Source organism: Camelus bactrianus, chromosome 15, assembly GCF_048773025.1.
Source record: "Camelus bactrianus isolate YW-2024 breed Bactrian camel chromosome 15, ASM4877302v1, whole genome shotgun sequence".
Classification (NCBI taxonomy): Eukaryota; Metazoa; Chordata; class Mammalia; order Artiodactyla; family Camelidae; genus Camelus; species Camelus bactrianus.
The window spans coordinates 45,579,349-45,595,053 of NC_133553.1; the positions used below are offsets into that span (position 1 = coordinate 45,579,349).

The 15,705-nt window shown below is 37.7% G+C and overlaps 1 protein-coding gene across 3 annotated transcripts in view; it reads right to left on the reverse strand.

Annotated features, from left to right (window-relative positions):
- Nucleotides 1-1,053: 1,053 nt before the first annotated feature.
- SRBD1 (S1 RNA binding domain 1) overlaps nt 1,054-15,705 on the reverse strand; it is a 178,981-nt gene continuing 164,329 nt past the window's right edge. For 2 of the 3 annotated variants that reach the window (XM_010967730.2, XM_045504891.1), the window contains exons 20-21: nt 5,230-5,414; nt 1,054-1,927 (exon numbers count right to left, since the gene is read on the reverse strand). In XM_010967730.2, the coding sequence (XP_010966032.1) occupies nt 1,638-1,927; nt 5,230-5,414 (475 nt within the window). In that variant the 3' untranslated portion in view covers nt 1,054-1,637. Of the gene's footprint in view, nt 1,928-5,229; nt 5,415-14,915; nt 15,055-15,705 lie in introns of those variants that run through there. The other variant, XM_045504892.2, reaches the window with a different exon arrangement.

The window sequence follows — 15,705 nt, forward strand, 5'->3', positions numbered from 1 at the left end:
GTTGCATACCTGAAACTAATATAATGTTATATGCCAATTATACCTCAAATTTTTAAAAAAGCATTTGTTTGGAATTACATTGCAGGTTTCAGAATAAGACTCATCACTAATCTACAGATTATGCACCAGGAAGAACACTGGGAGGAGAGAGTAGGAAGATCAACTTGAAGTTACAACATTAAGATGCATTGTCAGCTAAAGGCCAGTAAGAAAGAGAGAAAAAGCATTTCATAAAGGAAATCATCAGGCAAACAGAAGTTGAGTTACACAACTTTTAAGGAACTTACTGCATTAAGAAGATCTATGTACAACAGTTGGAAAGCTGCATATTTCAAGAAAAACAAACCACCAGGCAGAACTGTCAATAAACGCAGTCTGATTTAGCACTTGTAAGGGACTGTTACTATTAAGGTGATCATATGATTCATTATCCAAAGTGGCACACTTTGGGAATAAAAAGAGGCACTACTAGATATTATGCCAGTGTAAACCAACTGTACTTCAATTAAAAAAAATTCTGGCAGGTCAATGAGTGTTTACCAGGCAAACCAGCAGGATTTGTCACCTTCTTCGGTAACCATCCATTCATTCATTATACATCAAGAAAACCAGCTCCTCATTCAATCATGCAAATAACCCCATTAGGGAAATCAACCAACCAGAACGGACAAGATAACAGTCCAGTGTGGGCTCTGTTATAATCATTTTCACCCTGTACAGTCTTGTTAACACTTACCATTGCACTGAATAAAAACAGAGTTAGGAGTCACTTGCTTTATCTACTAGTTCTTCTTGCCCCTTCACACCTGATCTACATTCAACCTTTAGGAAGGCCATTTCTATCCCCACTTGAAGTTTAATCCTGATGCTTAAGAAAGAATATGTCTTTCTGTGCTAAGTCAAACAGATAGCTATTCTTTAAGTTTCTAGAGGCTTCCCTAGTCCCCAAAGGCACAGTTGGCTCACCTGAAGTTTGTATGCATGTGTGCCACATCTTCTTTAATCAAGACAGACTCTTAGATCATTCACTGAAGCAACATGGCAAAAACAAGATCGTCAGCCACAAAATTTTATTGTGAGGATCAATACATATATCCTTCTGAGAAATATTTTGAGCCATTCATTTGATGGTTATGCACACATCAGGATCTGTTTTACTGGTATATTTTGGTTTGCTTGGCAAGGGAAAATCATGAGTCAAGTCCAAAAGGCCTGATTTAAAAAAAAATCTATAAAAAGAGAGGATTAAATATTGTCAGCCTTACTTTGTCAAGAAACATTGTACAATTCAAATCAAGATAATTCCATATAAGTCCAGCAAGGCATGTTGGCAAGAAGACGTGAAACAATCTATTATACAAAATGCAAAAGGAGACAAACATGAGTTATAAAAAATAAAATTTTGGTCAGAAAATCGTTACTACATGAAGCCACATAAAGGTATCTATTAGTCGCTTCTTTTAAGAGGAAAATAAATCAAACCGTTAGAAGGAAAAATAAGGAACATGTTTGGAAAATACTTCTGATACTAAGTGAATTCTTTCTCGCCTGCTATCTACCTCACAGACATCTAACTGACTCTTGCTAATCTGTAGAACTAAGGAAATAAAATCAGGGTTTGGCCTTCAGCGGCACACTCACAACACTCGAATGAGGTCCAGGGTAATCCTAGATCGGGGAATGTCAATGTTGAGCACTCGGACTTCCACTCTTTCTCCAGGGCCCAGTCCAAGACTCCTTCTCTTCTTCGTCTTAGAAAGTTTTGCTTCTGTTACATTTCGTATAGGAATCAGCCCTGATCTCCCCACTCCTATATCCACAAAAATTCCAAACAGGGTGGCATTCTCTACTTTGCCTGTAAGAACTGTCCCAACCTGCAGGTCTTCTAAGCAGACTATGCTTCTCTTGAAATCAGGTTTATCAAAATCTACAAGGAAAGGAGGGGGGAAAAAGACAATGTAAATAAGATACTGTACTTCCTAGACACAACATAAATTAGTGAATAAGTATTACAAGTATCACTTGTGTGCCCAGACCAGTATTAAGCAATGAGGTGGGTATAACAAAGAGCTGAAGACACAGGGCTGCCTTCAGAGAAAATGCATCCTAGCTGGAGAAACAGCATGCATAAAGCAGAAACAATTCAAGAAAATTTACTCAGTCTTGCTGACATGGGAACATTAGCCCTATATATAAGGACTGAGAAGAGTAGAGAGTCTTATTTTCTTCTTTATGAGGAGGTGATAAGAAAATATATTTGCTCAATGAATATGCAAGGCTAAGCCACAAACACTGAGAAAAGAAGAACTTTGGAGACAGAAGACTGGGATTTCCCCCCACCCACCTCCAGTGCTTGAATTCTCACACTGTTTAAAGGGAGTAGAAAGCACACAAATGTTTAGTCACATGTGGATGAAATTTTAAATGTTCTCCTTTCTCACTTCCCCCCAACAAATCTGGAACTCAAGAATCAACTCCTATCCACTTCTAATATGTTTGTCCAGTCAAAATTTATAGATTCTTGATTATCTACTGCTGAGAAACCTATATCAGCTAGTACCTAATCCCCTTTCTCCTCTTTCAATTCAATTCATAAAACATTGACTAACTACTATCATTATCTCCCAGCCAGGCGCTCTGCTGGGTGCTCGGGAGACAAAGATGAAGCGCAGATCTCTGTTCTCATGTTCTGTACAGTCCTCTTTTCTTGCTCACCCCGGTGTACATTTCTCCGTCATTAACACTATCCCCCCAAAAGTAGGCATAAAGCATGTCAAGGAATCATTATGGCTCTAGTTAAAACAAAACAAAAACAACAACAAATGCTTCATGAGGGAGAAGGTTACAACTAACAATTTAAACGGGGCGTTTGGATTATCTGTGGATTCCATTTACCCCTGCTCTTTTTGGCCCCCTTTCCTAGGATTACTGAATGTTGATTCTAATAACAAAGAACACATTCTACGCTTGGATCTCCTTTTACTAAGACCTCATTTTCCCCTCCACCCATTCCATTTCCTTTTCCTCCACAGCTGTTGGCCTTATCCTGATTACTTGTTAAAGCGATCCTTTACATTTGTATTAACAACTGGTCACCTCTTTGTTCCCCTCCCACAGTCCAACTATACTGAAATCAAGTTCTTTTTTTTTTAATTCACCTTTTGCCTTTAAAACAAAACAAAAACCCACTTTAAACTTCAAATCTCATTTTCCTCACAAAAAAAGGAATATGCTAAATTGGAATTGATTGTGTAGAATTCCACCTGATGCTGCAGCAGTGAATTCCAAAACAAGAAACCAACTGAATGCACTATTACACTGCGCAAGGACTGTGTCAAAGCAAAGTGAAACTAAGTCGTTGATCAGAGTCAGAGGTAGGATGGCCTCTGAGGCCCCACAGGCATTGCTTTTAATGCTTAGAAACTTCTTCCCCCTTCTTTCTTGCAGAGGTTCCTAAAGGGTTCCTGATCAGCTGCTTAGTTTAATTTTGCATGGAAAATCAGAGTCAAGAACTACTCGAAAATGTTTCTGAAGACAGCCCTGGCCATTGAGAAATCAGAAAATCCTCCAAGTGCCAGGCAAACTTTACCACTCTGACTGCAAGGGCTACATATTCAGTCCCTTGTCAGCAGGCTGCTTCTGATGAATTCAGTTTTGGAAACTAACTAGCAACCAGAGTGTTAATAAAACAGAATTGATTATGTCAGTGGGAAAACAGAAGACAGGATGAGTAAGAGAAAAGAATGAGGCAAGAAAGGAAATAATTTTGAGAAAATGGAGAAAAGAAAAGAAATGTAACATAAATACTGTAATGCCAAAACATCCAAAATACTATCTGCCCCTTCAAAAGTACAACTGTCTGCCTTCCTTCTTGGGGATGGTTTTAGTATTAAAACAAAAGTTCTCAGACATCTAGAAAACTGTGACTTACACACACTAGGGCAAAAGTCAATTCCAAAGAGATTTATTTGAAATTTCACTTGTCACAGTGATAAACACCGCAGTAACTGGTACGCTCAGTTCAGAGCCCAGGTGCATCTCTGTTTTTGCTCAACCGGGGGCATCACCAGGTAAGAACCAACATAGCTGTTGGATGTTTAACTGAACCATATAACCTGAGTGTCGATCTCTGCTCTGAATCTACAGTGTAACTGGGATAATGAAGCAATCAACACCAAGACAGAAAAAGAAAGATGGACCAGAAAAGCCAGTACGGAGCATATTTGCCAACCCTTTAGTGCAGTGGTTCTAGGCATACCACCCCAGACGCCAGTTTGAAAACCACTGCTTATGTAGTATTCCTGCTAGACACGTACGGAATTCACATACAAGAACACGTCCAAATGGGGAAGGATTTGTCTACTGAAATATATACTTTGGATGGACCACCCAGAGGCTTCTACTTCCTACATTTTTGGCATAGGTCTTACTGTATGTTTCATTTTAGTTTTCTTCAACTTCTTAAAAAATTAATTTCAAACTTCCATAAAAGTCGAGAGAATGGTACATCGAGCTTGCTGGGTGTGTTTGTAAATTCTCTTAAACCTTTTCAAAGAAACCACCTCAACACAGCCTAACCCAGAATGAAAAAAGCCAAGCCCTAAACATGGTGCCATACAACTGATGTGACACTGGTGCCGATTCATTTAAATCTCAGGGCTTCCTATTCAAATTTCCTTGGGAAGTAGGTCATTTGATACCTTAATTCCTTCTTACCAGGTCACTGCTCTGAACAACTATGGCTGTTGTACTGCCTTCACCATCTACCTGTGCTGAAAGCTGAGAGCACTTTTAATTAGAAGGAAAATCAACAGGGAGATAGTATTTATTCAGTGTGTGCATTGACAGTGTGTGCAGTATCCAGGAACTTAAAAGTCTGCAATTTAGGGAGAAGATTCACTTTAGTTTGTGAACTCAGTGCTTTACCTTGGGACTTCTGGCTCTTATGAGGTAAAAATAGTTTACAAAAAGGTTATGAAAAATGTGTGCCTCCATGTACAGGAGCACGTGCACGATGCATTCATTCAGTATAATAGAAACAAGCACGGGACCAGGAGTCTGGAGACAGAGCTTTGGCTCTGGATACTAACTAACGGCAATGACTTTGAAGGAAGGTCACTATGCTTTAGTCTTCTCATGCACAGCATGGGAGAAGAGGGCATCCTATGGTTTAGGGTTGTTGTGAGGGCCACAGTTGATGACGTGAGCTATTCAAGTTCAATGATTTACCTGTTCGAAAGTCAAAGCTCTCAGGCTGGCTGAGGCCATCTATGATGACCTGTAAGGTGTGCACTGTTGTTTGTAACCTTTCTGCAATCTTCTCTATTCCTTCTTTTTCAAGAAATGAATTTATTTTCTGTTGCATTTCAGGCTTTCCAATCTCACACAATGTCCCTCCAATGAATGACAAAAACCTGCAGAGGAAAAAAAAAACCCACCACACATTAATAATATTACTTATTTTACAATCTCCTCATGTAGGTCACCCTAAAATCCATTCATCTCAGATCCATATATCAATCAATCAGTAGGTCTTTACTGAAAATCTACTATGGTCCCATGACATAATAGATGGGGGGAAAAAAAGGGAGGGGATGACTTTAGTTTTTGTGCTACTTTCCAATGAAGCACCTGTTCAGAACCAGCATCAGACACATTTTACAGTGCAATGTTCATTAGAGTTTGGTGTCATATATATTTTCTAAATAAGGATACCTATATTTGCTTCATGTTTCCCCAAATTTCAGCTAGGAAAACTTATTTAAGTTAGCTATTAGGCAAACCATGAATTGATGACATCAAAATCCAGCAAAATATCCAGCATGCATTGCCAGCTTTTGGCAAATAAATCACCCTACTCCTGTGCCATACCGTTGCTCTTCACCTCCGTGTGCCCACAATATCAGTGTCACCTGTGCAGGCGTACCATCAACCTAATCATTCTCAAATTCCATCAGCAGTCAAGCCACACATGGACCACAGGATATCAAGGACACTAAGTACTCAGAGTCAACAGAAAAAATTAGGGTGGGGATTATCAAAAAGAAAAAGTAACTTCCTTCCAAAATGGAAGCACTGCAAGCAAGTAGGACCTCAGTTACAGAATCTGAAAAGAGTTTATCTATTTCACACATTACATAGCCTTGATATTTACAAAATAAAAATACTTGCCCTTCTCAATTTCCCTTTACTCCGTTTACCATTTCCCTTGCTTGTACAACTCCTCTCAATCATTTAGCTTTGGAGTTTAGTAATAAGTTAATTAAGGAAAATAAAAAGGTTAAGATGAATTTCCCTTCGATTTCATCTGAATATTGGGCTGTAGCTTACTTTCCTGATATTCCTCGGCTGGATATTTTTCTACATCATTAAGTTCCATTTCCTATGATTAATGGCTCTTTAAAAATGTCAACACAGTAATCAGACAGATAGTGATACTAATGCCCTCAAATCCTTTCCTCTAAGGATGTCTCTGGAACACAAGCAGGGAAAGGAAACTGCTAGAGGCTTGTCTATGACCAGAATTGGGATGTATCCCACTTGGCAGGTTGCTGCATGATCACAAAGGGAATGCTTCTAATTCCCAGTCTTTTTTGCATTGTTGTGTTCAACTAGAAAAGGTCTCTTCAGTGATAACTGGTAGTGATAATCTGTTACCTGGTGGAGAAAGCTCTTTCATTTCTCATTTAATCAAGGCAACTCTTTGGTTCAAATGAATAATCCTCATATATTTCCAAAGCTGCATTTTTAGTCAAAAACATTCACCAAAATTCAGCTTATTTTCTTAACAATGTATTTTGGTTAACAGTCTAGTAAAAGATGCAGGAGTTGGTGCTTGGGCTCTCTTTTCGGTTATGAGCTTCCATCCCAACTGGAAGCCACTGAGATATACACTGCACGTCTGTGTGTCCACAGCCTCCCCAGCCCACAGGAGAGGCAGCGGCATCTGTCAGTGCTGATGGATGAGCAGTAGCACATAAGGGCCCTGGTGACAGGGAACAGCTGCTAAAGCTCTGAATGATGGGGCAGATGACACATGACAACCTCTGCCACAGCCAACTTCCTTGCACAACTTTCTAAATAATACATGCCCTGCTGAGCAGACTCCACTGGTATTTACCCTTTTGGCTTGACTGGTCTGCAACTGGCTATTTAGCAGAACATCCTTCAAATCCCCATGATTCTGGCTTACAATCAACTGTTAAAGTGCCAAAAAAGTATATTCATGGGCTGAAAATCTATAACCTTGAATAGCATTTTATAATGAATAAAAGTAACTAAAAGGCAGAAACTTCCCAAAGCACTGTACAAGCCTTGGCCTCGAAAACAAAAACACTGGCTCAGGAGGCCACTTAGTGTCTTAGAGTTGCGTGTGTGTGTGTGTGTGTGTCTGTGTGTATAACTAACTACTACTAAAGTGACCTCCATTTAAAGGATTCTGTTTATAGTGGTTGCAGATCTAAGAAGAATATTGGTCTGTTTAACCTGGGTCCATATTTCATATATCATTTTCATCCTCACATACATAAGCCTGAGGGCTCTGGTAACTGAAATCAATAAAAAAGCACCAAATTGTGCTCCTAGCAAATGCGTCAGTATTGATCAATCCTATTTTTAAATGACTAAGGGACAAAGTCAGATGCTTTTATATTTTGAAAACTGTCTTAAAAGTTACAACAGGGTTGCAGAAAAAGAAAAAATAGCAAACAAAAGGGGAGAGGGATTATAAAATGAATTCAGAATAGCATATGGATTGACCTCTCCCTTACTGGATTTCAAATATATTCCACTGTAAGTGATAGGAAACAATGTTTTATGCTCAGTAGCCACTCAACAAACATGTGTTCTTTTAAATACCCTAAGAATAATTTATTCTATATTATTCCAAATTTTCACTCTAGAATTGAGTGTGGTAAGTAATATCCAATACATGGTTTCACTTTAGAATTGAGTATGATAAGTAAAACTCAATACAAAGTTACTTTTTGGCTCAAAAGTACCACATGAAAACACAATGTACTTTATAAAGCTTAGAACTAGAACGTAAGTGAACATGTTCTGAAAAGTATGTGCCAGGCATTATGCTAGTGCTTGATAGATGTTCTCATTTAACCCTGACAATAATCCTAAAAGGTAGGTATCACATCATACAGAAAGGGAAAATTGAGGTTCAGGGAGGTTAAATAACTTGCCCAAGGCCACACAGCTATTTTCACTAACTGGAGTTTCATGTTATACATATCAGTGCATGTATGTTTATAACTGCAGTTACGTCAAAATTAAAGTGCTATATTTGGTTAAGATATAAAACACAATACTTTGGGTAACATTCTACCCACACAATTTAATGGTAGATTAGTTTTAAACATTAGACAGTTAACACTGATACATTCCACAGAGAAATTATTATATAAATGTATTTAAGTAGACAATTCTCTCAAAAGTCAATGTGTTATTAAAATCATAGTTTCTTTTTCTCTACTGTTTCTGAAAGGCTTTTTCAGTTCGCTAAGGACTGCTGTCTGAGCTGCTGTTTTTATTTAATATGTAATTTCATCCATCTTACTTAAAGTAAGAAAGTAGCATAAATGCAACAAATAAGCACATCATGTTCTTTCAGCACACATCTGCACAAAGTTAAAACACAGATCTTGCAGCAGAGAGACTGCTTGTTTTCAAACAGAATGCTATATAACCTAAAATCGCTGATACTTTCAACAGAAACTTGTTACAAATGCAAGGTTTTTCCCCTCAAAGAATTTTGTAATATTTTTCCTGAAGACTAAGAATCTCCCAAGATTCATAAGGCTTCAGATATAGCCATTCAGTTTTATGTAATCATTTCCAGCATGGAGAAAAAAATTGAGGAGCCCAGGATTCATTCTAGTAAAGCAACATGATACCCCGCAGAGCACAGAAGAACCATGATGATGCCAACACCATCACTTTAAAAACAACTTAATATTAGCATGTGCTTTGTGGGCCACACACAAAGGATTTAAGACTCCACAGAGGATCAAAGTACTTCTAGTTGTCTCTCCACTCTGGACACTTTTAAAAGAGACTTTCGTACTTACTTATTTTTATCCATTAGTTTTACTCAGCTTTAAAGTAATCACATCAATAAACCAATAAATGCAAGAGCACAGTCATTTTAGAAATGTCAGATAAAGCAGCTCATCATTTGCAATAAAGGCAGACACTCAATGACTTAAAAAGAGAACATATACTCTAAGAGGTAACCTGGCCTTCTTAACTGTGACCATAGAGCAAGCGGTAAGACACAAATGAAAGTTCAGTAATAATTTGTTTCACTAAAAACCACAGATTCTATCTATATACATTTTTAAATTTACCACTCTGAATATTAAAGACTAAATATAAATTACAAGGTGGCAAAGAAGGAAAACCTGCTACCCCCTTTACCCTATCTCCCGGGAGCTGAATTCACCCAGGTGCGTGTGCAGTAGCACACTTTAGTTTCCTAGAGCAACCTACTGTATTGTAGAAGCTAGTAGGTATCTAGCGAAGGTAAGACTGAAATGGCCTTTGTTAGCATATAATCAGCCACAGAAAGAGCAAGTAATTTTTTGTAAGAACTTAACAGCTTTTGAAAACTTACATACTGCAGATAAACTTTTAAAAAATGTGACCCTTTCAGAAAGGGTAACCAGGTTGTTCTGAAAGCCCTTATAGACTTTGATCTGAGAGTATAGTTTTAAATGGTGTGCAGCTATCTGGGTGGCAGTGGGGGCACTTTTAGTGTCATTGCTCCATTTGGAGCATCCTTGGAGCACCTCCTGCATCTAAACACACTCTCTGACTTATGGGCAGCAGATAAAAACGAGAAGTGAAAAGGAGAAGCTGCCATAGATTAAGGAATGTAGTTTGTCTTTCAAAAGATTTGGTTTATAAGCATCAGACTGTTACCTGCTTCCAATGTCTTAAGAACTTAGTAAATGTTTCCTCCTTTTTTAAAAGGTCTGTTGTACATGCACTGAAACCGGATACTCGATGCACACTGCATTAATTGTAAGTGGGAGAAAATATCCTTAGAAAACTGTTTTATTTTACTTTAGCAATTTAGTATGGGGAATTAACTTTGTAAAAACAAACAAACAAACAAAAAAACCAGCCAGTGAAAATGTGCTTACAAAGACATCCTCTAAAAGTCTGAGGTTTAGGATGATCTCTTTAGAAATAGTTGAAGAAGATATTGCTCATATAGCACATCAAACAAAATATCTAAGACCAGTGAAATAACCAATGCCACAAAGAATAAGCAGCATTAATTTGTATGTAGCTTTTCGTATTTCAGAACCACTTGCTGGCTATAATATACTGTGATTATGATCTAATTAAAGCTATAATGAAAAAACAAATGTATATACATCCAAATGAGTATGAGTATATAAAAATGGGAAGACATCATATGTTGAAATGTTGTGATTATTGCTCTAAAGGTTTCTAAAATCCTGTCTTAGAAATTGCCTCAGAAATAAACTTATAAGTGACAAAGGAAAATTAGTTTTCTTACACTTCAAGAAATAACTCCCCATTAATGAAACCCCACAAACACACGCACAGAAAAAACCCCAACAACCCAATACTATTCAGTTTGATCATCCTCTTTCCATTGAGTCTGGGTTATTTTAAACATACTCATATGCCACCCGCCCTCCCCCCACTACACCCTCAAATAATAAAGATTTGCTAAAATCAAGGCTCTTCAAAGGAATGTGACAAAATGCTTCAGTGAATTAAAAATAATTTACAGTGTAATCTTGTTTATCTATTCTACAATTTTGTATAGCACAGGGAAATATACACAAAATGTCATGATAACTCACAGAGAAAAAAATGTGACAATGAGTGTGTATATGTCCATGAATGACTGAAAAATTGTGCTGAACACTGGAATTTGACACAACATTGTAAAATGATTATAAATCAATAAAAAATGTTAAAAAAATAATTTAGAATTATATATCAATGTTACCTCAATAAAAAAAATTAAAAAACAAAAATAATAATTTAGAAAGGCACTCAGCTTTCTTCAGTAAGTTTTTATTTACTGTGGAAGAAGACTATGAAAGATGGTAGCAGAGCCTTTGACTTGAATAAGCTTACTCTAACTTAAGTGATGACAGTACATTGAAATAAATAATCTTTCACTTAATATCTGCTCTTATAGAGGTAGGATTTTACATTTAGATAAATAGATACTTTGAAAGTACTTAATAAAGATGATTTCACTTAATTATCTCAAAAACTTATTGTGGATGTGGATTTGCAGATAAGGAAATCAAAACTCAGATAGATTAAGTGACCTGCTCAAAGTCACAAATCTGAGACCACAAGGTAGTAGCTACGGTAAAGGTCCATCATTATCACAATTTCATTAACACGCTTTACCCCTTAACTTTGGGGGATTTTCAACATAGATGATTTAGATCCCAGATAAAATCTGGCACCCAAGACTACTGCCTGGGAGCAATTTATTATTTTTTAAACCAAATTCAAAAGGAAAGAGTTTGGTTCTTTTTAAGTTACCAAATAAGAGTTGTACAAAATTAAGTTAGTGGTTTCAAAGGCTGCAGACTCTGTACAGCTCAAAAACACTGTGTTTAGAATTCATATAATTTAATTTACTGTCTATAAAGCCATAATGTGGATTACTGCCTGTGAATATTTGAAAGAGAGGAGCAAATAAAAAAGTAGTATTCAAAAACACACTGGGTAGTGATAGTAGAGTTGAAATTAAACAGCTCTGGCACTACTAGGTGATAAAGCCCGTGTATTAGAATAAAGGACTTTCCTCCATGGGAAATATCTTTTTACTATGAATTCCATCCTGTCAAGGAATCTTATTTTCAAGGAATTTGAAAATGCTTAACATCTGCCATTTCCATAAATCCCCTGGTTGTCCTCTGAATGGGCAGAGCCATTTTTATTTCATTGAAAGAGCAGGAGATTGAGGTCAAAGTAATTTGCTTATGGGCACACAGAGAGTTAGAAGACAGGCTAAGATTAAAATCCATAGCTAGACTGGGGACAGGAAGGGGAGGAGGGAGATAATGGGAGACTAAATCAATACCCTACTGAGTTTCAGGCTCCAGACAGAGGGACGAAGAGGAAGAGGAGAGAAGGAGAAGGGCAAATACTTTGGAGATGGAAAAGACAGAAGAAGCACAACTTCATGGCGAGTAACTCCCTCTCACTCCTCATCCATGGGGTACTCAAAGGAGCTCCAGATATGTGGGAGAGAAACCAGTGACTTCTCCAGTTCCAGGACCCAGTGTAATATTAACAATGTCAAATTATATTATAGTTTAATTATATTTGGATCACATGGTAAAACATTTTCCTGGGAAACTTACGGTTATAAATCCACCCCCTCCTTTACTTTTATGACTCAGCTTGACAGTCCATTCTCAATCAATCATAACAAAAATAACAGCAATGATGGCTATACCAGTAACAATAGCTTACTCTCTCCCAGGTGCTCAGAATTCTATAGACAGTAACTCATGTAATCCTATGAGATAGGTACTGTTATTATCCTCATTTAACAGGTAAAGCAAATGAGGTACAGGGAGGTTAAATAACTTTCCCAGATCAAATAGGCATGATTTGAACCCAGGCAACCTGGCACCGTGCGCCTCCAAAGGGAAAGTCAGGTACCATCTCAGATTCTTAAACTTCCAATTTATCTGTAACAGTCTTGCCCAACACTGCGCGGTGTGTGTTGGAACAGAGTGTAAGACATTAGATATGACAATCAATTCCTAAGAATCCCACATCCTGGTCACCTGATTCTCAAGTGGGTAGACTCTCTTTCATCATTTTTCTCTTTTGTGAAAGCACTTTTGAAAATATGATGAATGTTACTTCCTGGGAATTATAATAAGATGTTTGGGTTTTTAACTACAGTACTAACAAGAAAAAAAAAACACCCCAAATCACTTTTAGTAATCTGCCCTTTTGTCATCTTTATATTTTAGGTTTGGCCTCTCTTTTATGATTCTACATTTCTTTATGAAAAGACAATCTAATATTGTCTAATTATAGCTCCACAGAAGAAGTTAACATGGAGTAACTAATTGATACATGTCCTAAGACATTACTTATCAAAACCAACAAAGATTCTGCCTTAATTTTCATGTCTGAATGTTGCCAACTCTTGTGAGGCAAGTCCAGAAAAATTTAAGATCTTTCAAATCTGCAAATAACTTTTTAGGTCTGTTTACTTAATCTTCATTTATTTTACAGCATTTGTAGCTGGGTTTCTTTTCAGGCAAGCTTCCCACAAAGAAGCATGTTTTTATCATTGCAGAAGTTAGTTGGCACACGAATGCAGAATAACATTGTGGTGAATCTTAGATGTGGGGAGGTGCACCAGACATACTCATTAGACTAAGTGACTTACCCCTCAGAAAAATTACAAATCACCACAAGTCATGGGCCTTCTGGGTTGCTCACCGTCAAAACTATGAATATCAAAGCTCTCCTGCTGCCATTTTGTTTTGTCTTCTAAACAAAAACAGTCTGAACTCCCTGCATTATAGCTGCTTATTAGCCAGAAGGCTTCTCTTCTCACAGGGCAGAAAACTAAAGTTGGGAAGAATGTGGTGAAACCTCTGAAAGCAATGCTGAAAGAAGAGTTCAGAGAAGCTCAACCCTTGAACAGGAATGGGAAAGAAACAGAGACTGAGATGTGCTCCATCATTAAAGGGCTTCAGTATGGGCCACTAGCCAGTGTCTGGTTTGATTTATGTCAGCTCCACGGCAGAGAGCAAGGCAGGACTTCTAAAGGGTCTCCCCACCAAGCCCACCTCCATCCCCTCAATCCCCCACCCCAGGCCCCAACTGCTTTTTGCCCAAGGACACCAGTTGGGATCCTCGCATTCATTTATCTAATCACAGAGTCCTTGCTGGGTTAATTCTACTTTTGCGGGTTTTTTCCTCCACAACTTTATTGAGATATAATTGACATATAACATTGTGTAAGTTTAAGGTACATAATCTGTTGTGATACACTCATAACTGCAAAATGATTAACACCACAGCATTATCGTAACACTTCTTTCTGGTCACATAATTACCATTTCTTTTTTGGGGGTGAAATGTTTAAGATCTATTTTCTTAGCAACTTTCAAGTATATAACTGAACAGTATTAACAACAATCACCATGCTATACATTAGGTCCCTGGAACTTAACTTATATTTGGAAGCTTGTACCCTCTGATCAACTTGAGGTCTTAAAAACCTGACATAAGTTTTTCGTAAATTAAGAATAAACATTGGTTGGCTTTCGTACAGCAGATCTCCTGTCCCCAAGTAAATATTTTGTTAGGTTATGTGATTACTCCTGTTTCAGACCTGAATTTTAAATTGATGGTTGTTTACTCTCTGAAAACATACTTTTCAACACTGATTCTAAGGGGTCAGAAATAGGTACATCGGCAGTAATAAAGGGAATACCACAGTACTAATATTCTAGTGCAGACACTGAGATAAATCATTCCTTGATATACACTTACCCAGTCCATTATTTTGGTGCTGCATGTCATGTACCTGCTACACAGGCTGTTAACCACTTCTAGAAACTAATCTTTTCAAAATTTTCCCTGATGGCTAAAATAGAAATAACAATTAAATACTAACTAATGTTTTACCAAAATGAGTGCCGAGTGACAATCTTGACATTAAATTTCCTGGCATTTTTCAAGTTAAATCAAGAACATAACAACTTTCAAGCTTAACTATCTGGAGTGAATCAAATTCTTTATGCAGCAGATTCTTTGGGAGAGTGCCAGGCCTCACTGTGACATGTACAAATCAGCGTAATTTGCAGCACAAAGCACTACCTCCCGGCACCTTATTCAAGAAAAGAGGGAAATCAGATACTTGCCTTTGGCTCTCCGGATCAACCAGGATGGTAGGACAAAAACAGAGGAGGCACGGGGGAGTGGCAACCCCTAACCGGGCTGTTTCTGGACTTCATTCTACTCACAGCAGCCATTTTATTCACATGGCTTGCAACAGCCAACCTAGTGAAATCACACATGGAGACACTGTGACAATTTCTGGATGATGGCAGAAAATGGTTGATAATCCTTTCATGGTCTGTCTCTGTTTTCTAATCTGTAAAAACCAGGATGGCCTGGGCTCTGCACCCAATACTCTGCAGGCGTGGGACTCAACTTGGGGAGGTTCTGAAATCCCTTCAACCCACAGAGGATTCTGAAAGAAGTACTTACTCAACACGTGGGACAGAAAATGGCAGAAAGGATGAATGAGATGCTCCACAAACAGTTTTGCTTACACAACTGCATTGATCTCAGCCAGTTTAGACAACAGAAAAAATATTTAAATTGAAGTAATTGAAGTAAAGCTAGATACTTCTTTTTGCTCTATTAAAATCGTCATTTCTAAGTAGTTCCGTTTCCTCAGTGTTCTTCTGCGTAGTCATCCTTCATTCTCTATTTCTATCATTTATTCTTTCATTAAACAAATACTGCCATTATCAGTCTGTGTTAGGTGCTGGAGACAGAGTGGTAAACCAGATTCATATGATTCCTGTCTTATGGGAGCTACAGCCTACCTTAAATTGAACTGCCACTAGCCTAGCAAATCTGGTATGAAATTTTCAGCTTCATTATTTATTTTGCAGGGACAAGGACAACTAGAGAGGCTCACAG